Source organism: Mytilus californianus, unplaced genomic scaffold, assembly GCF_021869535.1.
Source record: "Mytilus californianus isolate M0D057914Y unplaced genomic scaffold, xbMytCali1.0.p SCAF_2, whole genome shotgun sequence".
In the NCBI taxonomy this organism is placed as follows: Eukaryota; Metazoa; Mollusca; class Bivalvia; order Mytilida; family Mytilidae; genus Mytilus; species Mytilus californianus.
In genome coordinates, this window is record NW_026262668.1 from 104329272 (window position 1) to 104344067 (window position 14796).

Here is a 14796-nt window from a genome sequence, read left to right on the forward strand (position 1 = left end):
TTAAACAAAGGACACAGATGGATTCATGACAAAATTGTGTTTTTGTGATGGTGATGTGTTTTTAGATCTTACTTTACTGAACATTCTTGCTGCTTACAATTATCTCTATCTTGATGAACTTGGCCCAGTAGTTACAGTGGAAAATATTTTGTAAAAATTTACAAAAATTTACAAAATTTATGAAAAGTTTTCTTAAAATTACAAATTCAGGGGCAGCAATCCAACAACATGTTGCCTGATTGGTCTGAAAGTCTGAAAAAGATCTTGACCTAATGAACAAATTTTATCCTTGTCAGATTTGCTCTAAATGCTTTGGTTTCAGAGATATGAGCCAAAAACTGTATTTTACCCTATGTACTATTTTTTAGCCATGTCGGCCATCTTGGTTCGCAGGCGGGGTCATTGGACACATTTTTTAAACTAGATACCCTAATGATGATTGTCTTAGTTAATTATCTCTATCTATAATAATATTCAAGATAATAACCAAAAACGGCAAAATTTCCTAAAAATTACCAATTCAGGGGCAGCAACCCAACAACAGGTTGTCCGATTCATCTGAAAATTTCAGGGCAGATAGATCTTGACCTGATAAACAATTTACCCCATGTCAGATTTGCTCTAAATGCTTTGGTTTCAGAGATATAAGCCAAAATCTACATTTTACCCCTATGTTCTATTTTTAGCCATGGCGGCCATCTTGGGTGGTTGGCCAGGTCACCTGACACATTTTTTAAACTACATACCCCAATGATGATTGTGGCCAAGTTTGGTTAAATTTGGCCAAGTAGTTTCAGAGGAGAAGATTTTTGTAAAAGTTTACGGACGCAGGACGCTGGACAACGGACGACAAGTGATGAGAAAAGCTCACTTGGCCCTTTGGGCTAGGTGAGCTAAAAACTGCAAAATTTCCTTAAAATTACCAAATTAGTGGCAGCAACCCAACAATGGGCTGTTCGGTTCGTCTGAAAATTTCAGGGCTGATAGATCTTAACCTATTGAACATATTTACCCCGTCAGATTTGCTCTAAATGCTTTAGTTCTTGAGATATAAGCCAAAAACTGCATTTGACCCCAATGTTCTATTTTTAGCCATGGCGGCCATGTTTGTTGATGGATCAAAACTTCGGATACAATTTATAAACTAGATACCCTAAGGAACATTCAGTTAAAGTTTGAAGGTATTTGGCCCAGTAGTTTCAGAGGAGAAGATTCTTGAAATAGTTTACGATGACGGACGACGATGAATGCCAAGTGATGACATAAGCTCACATGGGGCCCTGTGACCCGGAAAGGTAAAAACCATGTGATAAAAAATTACTTTTTAAGCAGTCACTAAACCATGAAAAGGAGGGAAAAAAGAGTTTGTTGCAGGAGAGGACAAAAACCTAAACAGTTTTTCAATTCAGTCAATGAACCTTGATACCTTTAAGAGCCTATAAACTGGTCACCTGGCATAATATGTCATTTTGGTATTTGTTTATAAACAATGTGATCCTAGCACTGAAGAAAAAAAATTAAATGGCCTTGATATAACTTGAAAAGCTGCATATTTGTAAATGAATATCTAGGTTTTTTTTCAGAAGAAAAAAAAAATTGTCAAAATAAATAAAGTTGAAAATAACAAGGGGAAGAGGATGAGGGCTTATAAGATTACAAAAACAAAAATAAGGATTAATCATTTTTCTATTTTGTAATCTTTAAAGCCCTCATCCTCTTCCCCTTGTTAATCAATTCAAGAAAATAGGTAATAAAGAATACAATTTTAATGGCTAATAACTCCAATAAACTTTCAATTGAGTTTCAGTCATTTGAGTAGGGTACCCCCCTAAGGTCACAAAGTTTAAAAATTTTCTCAGGTCAGTCACCTGGTCACTTTTTAGCAATTAAAATGTAATTAACATTTTTAAAGGTCAAAGTTTCTTTCAAATGTGATGTTGATTGCAGGTTAGATTTGACAATGTTGAAGCAACATGCAACTACCGTACTGTAAATTCAGAAATGTGTATAATGTTTTTATTATTGCAAAAAAAAATTGAGTTAGGTTTCTCAAAATAAAAACTTGCATGTTAAATTTTGATACCCTTACTTATGCAACATTTCCTGAAATTGAAACAATGAATCTCACAATAGTCCCTTGTTCAACAGTCGCAATAATAAATGCAGGCAACGATTTCTGAATTTACGGTAACTTATATAGGTTGTCTTTAATCAATACCATTATTATTAACAGTCTATCTATTATAGTTTTAAAGATAATAGGCAATAACTCCCATGAGTAGTCAATTGATGATTTTTCAGTCGTATTGTATTTACTTATATGTTGTATTAGTGATCATTTTTGCTAATCATGGTTTTGTCTATCTATTTTAGTTTGCAAACGAACTAAATTGGTAAAAAAGTTCTATGTATCAGCAATAAGTCCTAGAAGGAGTTGATTGTTTTTATCATATTGGCATTTTTGAACCTTGTATTGCTAAACAGTTTTGCTGATAAATTTCTGTCTATCTATAACAGTTTTCAAGATAAAAGGCAAAATCAGTATTTTATTTTTATTTTTTCCTTGCAATCATCAGGTCTAAAAATTCCACATATTTTTTTTTCTGAGCTGAGGAAGCTGGTATAAAATGTCCACCTGCATGTTGTAGTACCATTGGTTCTTTATAACATTGTAGTAAATCTTCACTCATCTCTGAAATAGTTAAGATTGATTAGAGCTCAATCTGTAAATATACTTCTGGCACTTCAAAATTTTAAACCATCAATGAATATGTAAAAAAATAAATTCTATAACCTATGTCAACATAAAACAAATTGGTAATATAATCAGCTTGAGGTTTAATTGTATCACTTTTATGGATTTACAAAACATTCATTATATATCTGAATGTACTTAATGTAATGTAATGTAAATCTTAATTACCTTTGTCCAAACAACAAAGATTAGAATGACAGGGGCGGATTCAGCCATTTTTAAAAGGGGGGGGTTTGTTTCCAACCATATGTCCCCATTCAAAAGCATTGATCATCAAAAAAAAAAGGGGGGGGATGATAATTTTGAACTTTTTATTTAAAATGTTTCTTCATTTTAATTTAAAATTTGATTTTTCTAGTTGCTGAAAATGAAAGTGGTATTTTTAATTGAGAATGATAGGCGTAAGATGGCCATACATAGCATGATAAATTCTATTGACTAAAATAGATGTTACATCTTGATAACACTTAAAAAATAGCTGTGAAGCATTGCATCATAAAACTCATGATTCATACCGAAATTTAATTCAAAATAAATTATCTCAAACCTAAAGTTTGACAGAAGGTTTAAAAGAATAGAAAAACTGATATAAGAAAGAGCAGACTCAAAAACTGTTTCCACTTTTTCACATGTTATGCATCATTAAAACTAATTTATATTTGTGTACCTTTTGCAATCACTTGATCTGTTTCACCAAACACATGTAAGGTAGGTATTTCTATAGTGACGTCATAAAAATGGCCATGCTCTTTTTGTCGACTCTTAAAACCAGACACAAATATGGCAAAGTCAAATTTAATTGGAGAAGCTGTAAAACAAAGTGTATTATTTTTCTTCATATAAGGTAAATGAAAAACATGCGACTGAAAAGGCATTATAATGAATACACAACATTCAGATCAGTTGATGTTTGGTTTTAGTTTCATTGTTTGAAACCCAACATCTCCTTTTTAAATATGACTGATCATTTAAGTATACAGCAGTTATTTACTAGCTAATATTCTTTATACATTTTTGATAAATTGACTGTGTTTCGTGTTCAATATTGTTTAAATTACAATTAAAAAAATTCGTAAGGGTTCCGTGGAACCCAGTATCTCGCCTACCGGTACTTTTGCTGTTAGTTGCAGGCTCAACAAAAATGGGGAAAAAATTATTAAAAATTTTCCTTTAGATACTATCTTTTGATTGTAAGAAGCTTCTGTCCAAGTTTGGTAAAAATTCAGGATAGTTTATGAATCTAATAAATGTTTTAAAAACTTTAACTGCAGACTGTATGAGTCCATTTATAAGTAATATACGGAAAAAACAGAAAATAAATTTTTACAAAATTTCCTTCTAGATACTAGCTTTTGATCATAAACAAGCTTCTGTCCAAGTTTGGTACAAACCAGGATAGCTTAAGAAAGTTATTAAAATTTTTAAAACATTAACCACAGAGTGAATGTAATGTTAACTGGCAGAAAAACTAAGTCCATTTATAAGTAAAATACGGATAAACAGGATTATTTTTTCTACAAAAATTAATTCTGGATACTATCTTATGATCATAAACTAGCTTCTGTCCAAGTTTGGTAGAAATCCAGGATAGTTTAAGAAAGTTATTAAAATTTCAAATACTTTAACCACAAAGTGAATATTTGTGGACGACGACATGTAGGACCGCTATGTCTCGCTTTTGCGACAAAAGTCGCAGGCTCGACAAAAATCAATAAATTAACATCCATGGATGCCATGTGTCAGCAATAGCTTTCATGGAAGAAAATGCTGGTCATGGTCAATTTACCAACATGTGTTTGGTATTCAATTACCTGTTTCTTCTTGCTGTATGCTACATAAAAGTGACAGAAAGGCAGCTCCTTGACTAAAAGCTATTATTCCATCAAATGGTCCCTGTAAAAAGTTAGAACATATTGTACAAAATGTGAAATTATAATTGGATGAGTTTGCATCATACTTGACAAGCTGATTAACAGATCAAAGCAGCAACGTAATTATCATACCTTTTAATAAAATGCTTCGCTGAGCGCAGCCTGATATGACCGCAGAGGTCGAACCCTGAACAGTTGGGGCAAATTTGGATACAATATTCACGCTTGATACTGTCTGAATTTGAATTGTGATCAAATTTTTGACATAATATAAGTTTCTGACACAAAATAAATGTGGTCAAATATCTTATAAATCCATTGCGCAATACTGTGCAATTGAAGATTTCTTCTTGAAACTTTTCAAAAATTTGAAATTCTAAAAATTTTGAAAAAACAATATGAATCCCTTAAAAAATTGGGAAAAAAATCCCCCCCCCCCAACTTTTTGAAACCCCCCCTTGGAGCAATAACCCCAAAACTCAATCCCAGCCTTTCCTTTGTAGTATGGAACCTTGTAGTACAATTTCAGAGAGATCCATACACTTACACACAAGTTATTGTCTGGAAACTAGAAAAATTAGAAAAATTCGTAAGGGTTCCGCGGAACCCAGTGTCTCACCTACTTTTGCTGTTAATCACAGGCTCAACAAAAATGAGGAAAAAATTAATAAAAATATTCCTCTCTATACTAGCTTTTGATTGTAAGTAGCTTCTGTCCAAGTTTGGTAAAAATCCAGGATAGTTTATGAATCTAATAAATGTTTTAAAGACTTTAACTGCAGACTGGATGTAATGTTAACTGGAAGAAAAACTAAGTCCATTTGTAAGTAAAATACGGAAAAAATGGAACAAAATTTTAACAAAAATTTCCTTCTAGATACTAGCTTTTAATCATAAACAAGCTTCTGTCCAAGTTTGGTACAAATCCAGGATAGTTTAAGAAAGTTATTAAAATTTGAAAAACTTTAACCACAGAGTGAATGTAATGTTAACTGGCAGAAAAACTAAGTCCATTTACAAGTAAAATACGGAAAAAATGGAATTTTTTTTTTACAAAATTTACTTCTGGATACTATCTTATGATCCTAAACAAGCTTCTTTCCAAGTTTGGTAGAAATCCAGGATAGTTTAAGAAAGTTATTAAAATTTCAAAAACTTTAACCACAGAGTGAATGTAATGTTTCCTGGCAGAAAAACTAAGTCCATTTATAAGTAAAATACGAAAAAAATGGAATTTTTTTTTACAAAATTTATTTTTGAATATTATCTTATGATCATAAACAAACTTCTGTCCAAGTTTAATAGAAATCCAGGATAGTTTAAGAAAGTTATTAAAATTTCAAAAACTTTAACCACAGAGTGAATATTTGTGGACGCCGCCGCCGCCGACAACAATGACAACGACAACGGAATGTAGGATCGCTATGTCTCGCTTTTTCGACAAAAATGCTTGTGTTTAGCCCTTTTTTGGCCCCTAATTCCTACATGTTTGGGGCAATTAACCCCAAACTCAATCTCAGCCTTCCCTTTGTTATATGGAACCTTGTGGTACAATGTCAGAGAGATCCATACACTTACACACAAGTTATTGTCTGGAAACTTTAAAAATGCTTGTTTTTGGCCCCTTTTTGGCCCTTAATTCCTAAACTGTTGGCCCCATAACCCCTAAAATGAATCCCAACCTTCTATTTGTGGTATTAAACATTGTGGTACAATTTCAGAGCAATCGAAATACTTATACACAAGTTATTATCCTGAAACTAGAAAAATGCTTGTTTTGGGCCCCTAATTCCTAAACGGTTGGGACCATCATCCCCAAAATCAATCCCAACCTTCCTTTTGTGGTATTGAACCTTCTTAAAAATTGCATAGAGATCCACTCACTAAAACTAAAGTTATTGTCCGGAAATGCAGTCGTATAAAAACTGTTGGAAACAAAATAAAACAATTAATTTCACATACTTGTATGTCTTGTTTTTATAATAAAAATTTATGTCTATTTTTATGTCATGCAGAACAACATAAGTTTGCCATCACCTTTTATAAATGTAAACATTAACAACAAAATCATCAATGCAATATCAGCATAAAATGGAGGTTGAAGCGAGTCAAATGCTGTGAATAATGAATTAAAGGACATGTTACACTGGTACACCTTACCTTTATTAGCAGAAATGTTAATTCAACTATTAGCCTGCAGGCAGAAAAGTCCAAAGAACAAGTCATATTTTACCAGTAAACTTGTTTTTTTTTTTACATAAAAGTACTAGTACTGCAAAAGTGAAGTATCACTGATACTCACATTGGTTTTGGAAATGTGAGTCCAACCCAAATCTACTTACGAAGATCATACTACCTCAAAGTTAAAGTTTCTAAAAAATGTAAACATGATACTGAATCAACAAATGGCTTATATATAATGCAATCAGAAGAATTTAATTAGAAGCCAGATTAGAGCTGATATTGTTGATTTCCAATAAAACTTTCTCAACAGTCTATTCCTTCTCCATTTATTTCACAGTTGTTTAATATAAAAGATATTCAACTGAAGAGATTCTGCAATGTAATTTAATCTTCATGTTGATAATACCTGTTCTTTAAATGTCTGTATTATACACTGTAATGAGTCTTCAAAACCTTTGGAACTGTCTGTGTAATCTAGAGGATTGTAATAATTATCTTCACCTCTGGAAAACCACCAACCTCTTGCATCTGTATCTGTATTAAACATTTCAACTCTAAAACTTATTGTCTATTGGTATATCATGTTTAATTCATTTCTTAATTTTTTCCTAAATTTTTCTTAAACTCTCTAAAATTGATAGAATGACTTTTGATTCAAATGAAGGGAAATGAAAGAAAATTATCTGTCTTATACCAGTATATGTCTTTTAACCCATGATCCATTCTAAAATAATTAATCACTGTAAAAATAACTTTTTACTCTCATCAAATTTAAATTACTATTCTCATAACTTTTCAATAACACTCTAAAAATGTTTCTCATTGAGTTTTATGATGTAATTCCCAAGTGGGAACAAGAAGCAGGATAATTCTTAAATAACAAAACAAAGTACATTGTTTTAATCAGTCTCCATATGTCTGCCTTATTTGAATATCAATCATATGTCAAAATATGTATTTCTGAACAAAACTGTAAATTCAGAAATTTTTGTAATGTTTTTATTATCACAAATTGTGACTGGAGTAGGTTTCTCAAAAATAAAAATAGATAGCATCATTTGTATGCAGCATTTTCCTCATTTAGTATTATGGAATAACTAGAAACAATCAATTTAACTTTGACCAGACAATTCAACGACATAACTTTGGATTGATATTGAAATAACAATGGTTACCAAACTTCAAGACAGTATAAGTCTAGAACAGTGACTGCAGCAATACTGAAAATCAATCTTAACCTGCATTTCATGATAATTAGTAATATTTCAAAGTTATCAGGTCATCACCCAAAGAAACTTCTTTTCGTCCAGGTCCAAGTCAGATGGACACTGCAGCAACTCTAAGCCCTCACAACTTTTTCATAAAGAATATAAACACATATTTTGAGGTCAATATATCGAATGTTAAAGGAACCACAAGGCTTTTATATGTCAGTCAACTGCATTGGCATATAAAAGAAGATGAAAACTGTATAAATCATAAGTACCTATGGTGCTGTCAGCAGCCCCACCATCTCTTTCTAATGGTGGTACTCTGTTTGGAGCTGTCATGAAAACTGTTAACAAATATTTCATATGTTATAGTCATAAAAACACTGGAACAATATAAAACTTACAACAATTTATTTATCATATAAACCATGTAAACTGTTTATATATATCTTCCAAATTCTTAAAATAAATTTACGATTTAGAATTTCTTTTTAATTGGCATTTCAAATCAATCTCTTTACCTAGCGATTAAATACAAGGCTTTATTTAAATAATCTTTTTATGTAAGACACTTTTTTTTCAAAATATACAATTTTCAGTAACATATGTACCAAGATCAGCATGCTTCTTTATTATTTTTCTGAAAGCTCCAGTCCTCTCCCTAAAAACTTGTCCATTTTGCCTGAAAGTAAAACACAATAAGAGAGTTCATCATATAAATGCTGTAATTCTTACTTTGATATGAAATTATGTGGTCATAAAGAATATTTCCTGGTATTAAATAATTATTAATAGATTTTATTGATCTTTCAAGGAACCATTCTCCATTTTCCCTTTTTCTTAATTTCTGATGAATATGCCATGCATATGTTTACTGGACTTTGGATTATACATTATCACTGTTATAAATAAAAAGCATAACAGGAACAGGAACCAAAAATATTGGACAGCACAGCAAACCAGATCAACAAACATTCTGAATTTGTACAGACAGAAATTGTAATTGAGTAACCAGTTTTTCATGTGCAAAAATCTTGCCCTTTGCCTATCTAGACTATAACTTATAAGTCTTAAAGCATACAATTACTATATGAAATTCTTTTGAGAACTGTAAAGCAAATGCATGTTGAACAAAAGTGTGGTTGATTCCTTGCTTAAAAGGTTTGTTAGGAAGTTTGCTCAACCTGAACCATTGTAATTAAGATTGACTTTCATTTTGAAAAGAAAGGATGGGTAGCTCACTCACTCAGTGCTTAACATGACTCAGTTGGATAAATAGTCCCATTCTATTGTTTTATCACTGTTGAGAATTGAATAGGGGAAGAAGCCCTATCTGCTTTATATGTGATAAAGATCACTAAAATAGAGGGGAATATGAGGAAACAAAAATAGTTGGTACACTGATTTCATTATGAAATACAAAATATAAACTTATTATTTAAGTGATTTGGTCCATTTGGATGCAGTTAGAGCAAATACTCTACTTCTCTCTGTGACTCTGTCACTTCCACTTGTCCAAATGATTTTAAAGCAGATTGGTGTGTTTAGTCAACAAAATTGTAATCTATTTGAAAATTTTCATTCAGGAAAAAAACAAATGGCACATTTTCAATTTCCTTTCTGTACTGTACAAGAAGTTTCACATATGAAAAAAGTGAAGGAAACTTATTTTCAAGCAATTTTAAATGTCCAAGGACAACAACTCCAGACCTGATAAAATCACTAACCTGAACTAAAGTCAAATTCAATCTGTAAATTCTGATGATAGGACTGACTATATACAACAAATATCTAAACATTACAGGAAAAAGGGTGTAAAACTGATATTTTTATGCAATTTTCTTTATCTATGGGCCACAACTTCTGCAAAAGTTGCTCAACCAGAAAATTGAAACTAAATTTGTACTTTTAAAAATTCTTATACATCAAATATATCAAATCAAAAGATATATAAGCATTACAGAAAAACGTGGGTCAAACTTACAGAATGGACAAAAACACAGAGTGCAATTACCTAAAGTCCCCTTTGGCTTCACAGCAATTTACGGTAGGAGCCTAATAAATAACCATGTCACAGCATCTCCATTATCCAATCAAATCTGGATATCCTGTATACAGACTGGAACTCAGCCTATCTGTTTTTTCTCTAAAAGTCAATTCCTTATGTTGAAATACATCAGCAAACATCCTAACAAACATTACAGCAAAGCTTTTAAGCTAAAAAAATATTGTTCAACATACATGTACAATTGTGTAAAAATGCCATGCTAAGTCCATAACTGCTAGTTTACATTTATCTTACCTATAACCATGTATGCACAAAATCTGAAAAATATAAAGACAATATTTATAATTTACACAGCCATAGAAAATTATGTTTTACTATTTTTGTGTAAGTTACCAAAAGTCCACTTAGCACAGGCCTTAAGGGTACCACTATCACTATTTCATTTTTCCAGTAAAGTTATAAAAAAGTTGACAAATATTTTGTTGGGAGTAAATAAAGCTGCATGCAGTTAACACTGTAGTTTCAGCAGAAATACTTAAACTAATACTAATATTTTATTTCCTACTCATAGGGCTCATCACAAGCATATCTATCAAGTTATAGATACAGACAATTCAATATAATTATGATTATTATTGCATAACACATATATTACAAAACAATAATTGTTCAATGATAAAAGGGGAGAGTTAGTTCATATAGTATACAACAGAGGATAACTCCTGGTCCACATCAAATATTCATAAACTTATTGTAATAACATATATTTTTATATTTTTGTTTTCAAGATAGAATATTTGTTTTCAGATCTTATGCCCTTCTTGTTTCAAATAAAGAATTATAGGGGCATTAGCTACGAGAATTAAAAAAATTAAAATATGTGAATTTTTTTTTTTGTTCAATCATTAATGAAAAATAATAATTCGCTTTTAGAAGCCAGTTTAGTTCAATTTTGTCAAAACAAGCATTATGAGAGTGTTGCATGGCAATACATAGTCCCCTACCGGGTAAAAATTCATTTTACTGGAACAAAATGCTAACTTATTCTATAACTTGTCATGGTGTAAACAAAAAGTAAATATCATGTCAATATCTTCAAGCATGACTAAAAACAGTGTGGAAAACTGATTATATGAGTGAAAAAACATTAGATATGATTAATAGTTCTCTAAAATTAGATATGATGTATTACAGTGTATATCTATTTTCAAATTATAATCAAATATAATTAATAGTTACAAATATTTTTTCTTTCATTTGTTACAAACTAATATAGATTTGTAAGTTATCTATAAAATGTCAACAACTTTTATCTACACAATGCAATGTATTGAAATATATACATTAATAAAAATAGATTATTATCATAATTTTTTTTTTATATCATTAGCATTCAGAAAATTAGTTTATACTAAATAACAAACAAACCTGCCAAAAAACTCTTCAAATAAGTTAACAAAGAATGCCTTTTAAAAAATGAGTTATCTCCCTTTGTACAGAAATATGGTTTAACATAGTACTCTAACATTAGATATGGTCCAGAGTTATGGTCCATAACTCTGGACTAAATCATCAGACCGGAACAAAATTCGAACTTGATCTATAACTTCTCATAAAACTATATACCAAATATCAAATCAATATCTTCAAGAACGAAGAAAAAAAGTGTGGAAAGCTGATTTGCTGGACTGACGGATGGACAGACGGAGAGAGTGCAAACCTAAAGTCCCCTTCAACTTTGTCAGTAGGGGACTAATAAGCTAAGAAACATTGCTGATGAATTATTCACTTGCAAGTGAATAATTCCACCTCATTGAATCCGTATTCATGTGACCTTCAATTTAACCCATTAGCTAGAGATTGGTTACGCATACATGTTTAAGTCGTGTTCAGCCATTAAAAGAAAAAAAATGTCAACATTGAAAGTGAACAAGGATGAAACATTTTGTTGACTGATTCGATCCACAAATAGTCATTCTTATACAGCTAAAAACGTTGATCAACTTATCTTTTTAACCTATAACATGAAATCAAACAGACCTAGAAAAGTCCAGTTGCACGAGGTCGCTATTTATACTTATGTTTATGTTTATATCGGGTTATGTGGGCGTCGGCAGTCTCTGGAGGTCATCTCGAAGGTTAATTAAATGGCGTCTAGACTAAAATACACATGAAATGCTGATAAATATTATCGAGTCCATGCATTGTTAATTGCTTATTTCAGACTTATTGTAATTTGGATACACGTTTTAGTATGTTATAAATCAAATATGAGAATTTTTTTAGTCAAATCAGTGAATATGAATTTGACAGCTAATGCCCCTTTAAGATAATCACTGAATTCAGATATAAGTTGCATGTCATTATTTGACATTGTCCAGATTAAAAGATCATCTTTATAAAATTTTCTCAAGACAAGTCATGCAACCTATGAAAAATGTAATTAAGATCGGGTTTTCTAACTTTATTATATAGAGGGCATGTAAATAAAAAAATAAGCTTCATCTTCAACCATGTTGAGTGAGTACAACTTGCATATTCTATTGTGATGAGGTAATCCAACCAATTGTCAATAATTCTTTCATAATGACTTCTCTCAATTTTGTGACTATATAAATAAGAAGATGTGGTATGAGTGCCAATGAGACAACTCTCAATCCGAGTCACAATGTATAAAAAGTTAACAATTATAGGTCAAAGTATGGTTATTTAGTCTAAATCTACACAATCATGACAATGTGAATTGTTTTTGTTGGTTTTTGATATCAATAAAAATTTTCAAATTCAAAGTTGAGTTTGAAATTAAAGTAGGTTTTTAAATATTTATAAATAGGTATGTTTCCTATTGCTATTGAGGCTCTCAATGCATCAGTGGGTTTTTGGTGCCATTTGATGATCTATTCAGATGAAGAAATCTTTACTTTAAATTCTTATAACTATAGTTAACAGATTAACTGAACATTAACAGTTTTGCTGCCAAACATTGAAAATAAGAATCTTAATCTTGATATGGTACAGCTGAGACTACTATAACACAGTTATAGTAGTCTCAGGGTACAGTGAGGAATAAAGGGCATCATATATATATCAAACTACTGCTATTGTAAAATTGTATATATGGAAGTGCACATACATTTAACAAGTTAAAATATCAAAGAATATAATCAACTAAAAATAAAAGTATATTAACTATAAAAAAAATTCAAAAACAAAAAACAAATTAGTTTTTTTTATCATGACAGGGTTGGAATGAATCATGATCAATCATTGCAAATCAAAAGCTTTATTTAAAGTCAGCATGTCACAGAATATAAACATTAGCTCTTTGGGCTTTCATAACTGGTAAAAGAGATGTTCTGATAAATTCTAACTTGTTTTAAAATTCACAAGAATTTTAATAGTACTGTGAACCCCTCCATTATAATAACATTCAAACTGACATAATTGTGATGGACTTTGCCAAAGCATTTGACAAAGTTCCTCACAAAAGACTTCTCTACAAACTTGAAGCAAACTTTAAGGTATTAACAAAAATACCCCTCTATAGAGGGATAATTTTATCCCTCTATAGAAGGATTATTCCTCTATACAGGTATAAACACCATACAGAGGGTTTGTTCCCAACCTGATGTATAGTACAAAAACAGAAGAAAAAGAAATTAAGTTGATTTTTTATTTTTATTTTTGTATAATTTAATTTTGGATGTAACACGTCTTCTGATTGGCTGAAAGTGTTTTGTCTATCAGCTCATAGACATAATTTTGTCATGTGACCGCGACATCATCAGATTTTTATCATGATTTACTCCTTTTTAGAATTAAATTATAAGAAATGACTTTAATATTTTTTCTGTCTATTCGAAATAACATAAAAAATGTTGTTCACACTTTAAAATAACCCGCTACGCTGGTTATTCAGTGTGCACCATATTTTTTATGTTATTTCTTCATAGACAGAAACAATATTACAGTCATTCCTTAAATATCATTCACTGTAAATAAAAATTAGATCCCACGCACGCGCGGCATAGTAAAATCAGTGCCCGGCACGTTATCATCAGTATGTTGATGGAGTGTTGAATTATAAAGAAGAAGATTATTATGACAAGTTCTTGTTAGACTACTTGCACATTTGGTCATTGGTCATATCTTTACTGCTTTTAACGTTTGAGATTTTATTATGATTGGGATAGGAGAAATATAATATACATGTATGCCTCTGGTTTAACTAGAAACATTCTATTTTACCTTCAAAGTCTGTTCATTTGACATCTTTGGTAGCCGGATAAGATCTTCTAATAAACTGATAAAGTTTTTACTAAACAGCTAACTAACTGGTTTCCGTGTTTTTGTTTGATCTGTTACCGCCAGATTACGCTCACCTGACCACAAGACCGCAAGAGCAAAAGTCGATTTTTAGCTCACCTGGCCCAAAGGGCAAAGTGAGTTTTTCTCATTAATTGGCGTCCGTCGTCCGTTAACATTAAATAAATCTTCTCTGAAACTACTGCCAAATTTTACTTAACTTGGCCACAATCATCATCATGATCATTGGGGTATTTAATAAAAGATACAACACTGCTTTCATTTCATATATACAGTGTATGTCTCATATGTGCAATCAACCAATTTCTTACTTTCGTTTAATATATGTCTCATGTGCGACCAACCAATTTCTCGCTTTTGTTTAATATATATCTCATGTGCGATTTTAAACCCCTTTCTCGGATCATAATAGTTTCTCCTCACTCATGAGGAGAAACTATT

The 14796-nt window shown here is 31.1% G+C and overlaps 1 protein-coding gene across 1 annotated transcript; it reads right to left on the bottom strand.

The window, feature by feature from the left end:
• Window positions 1-2538: 2538 nt before the first annotated feature.
• Window positions 2539-14399, bottom strand: LOC127730664 (esterase OVCA2-like). The gene is made up of 8 exons (XM_052239178.1): window positions 14278-14399; window positions 10324-10346; window positions 8633-8703; window positions 8297-8365; window positions 7217-7344; window positions 4567-4648; window positions 3423-3563; window positions 2539-2692 (listed from the first exon to the last, which is right to left on the bottom strand). The coding sequence occupies exons 1-8, from the start codon at window positions 14299-14301 to the stop codon at window positions 2553-2555; spliced, it is 678 nt and encodes a 225-aa protein (XP_052095138.1). The 5' UTR covers window positions 14302-14399; the 3' UTR covers window positions 2539-2552.
• Between the last annotated feature and the right edge of the window lie 397 nt (window positions 14400-14796).

Coding starts and splice junctions, on each gene's coding strand:
- LOC127730664 (XM_052239178.1), bottom strand. CDS start 14,301: ATGTCAAATGAACAGACTTTGAAG. Junction 8,366..8,632: donor AAAGAAGCATGCTGATCTTG/GTACATATGTTA, acceptor ATTTGTTAACAG/TTTTCATGACAGCTCCAAAC. Junction 2,693..3,422: donor AGATCAAGTGATTGCAAAAG/GTACACAAATAT, acceptor TAACTATTTCAG/AGATGAGTGAAGATTTACTA.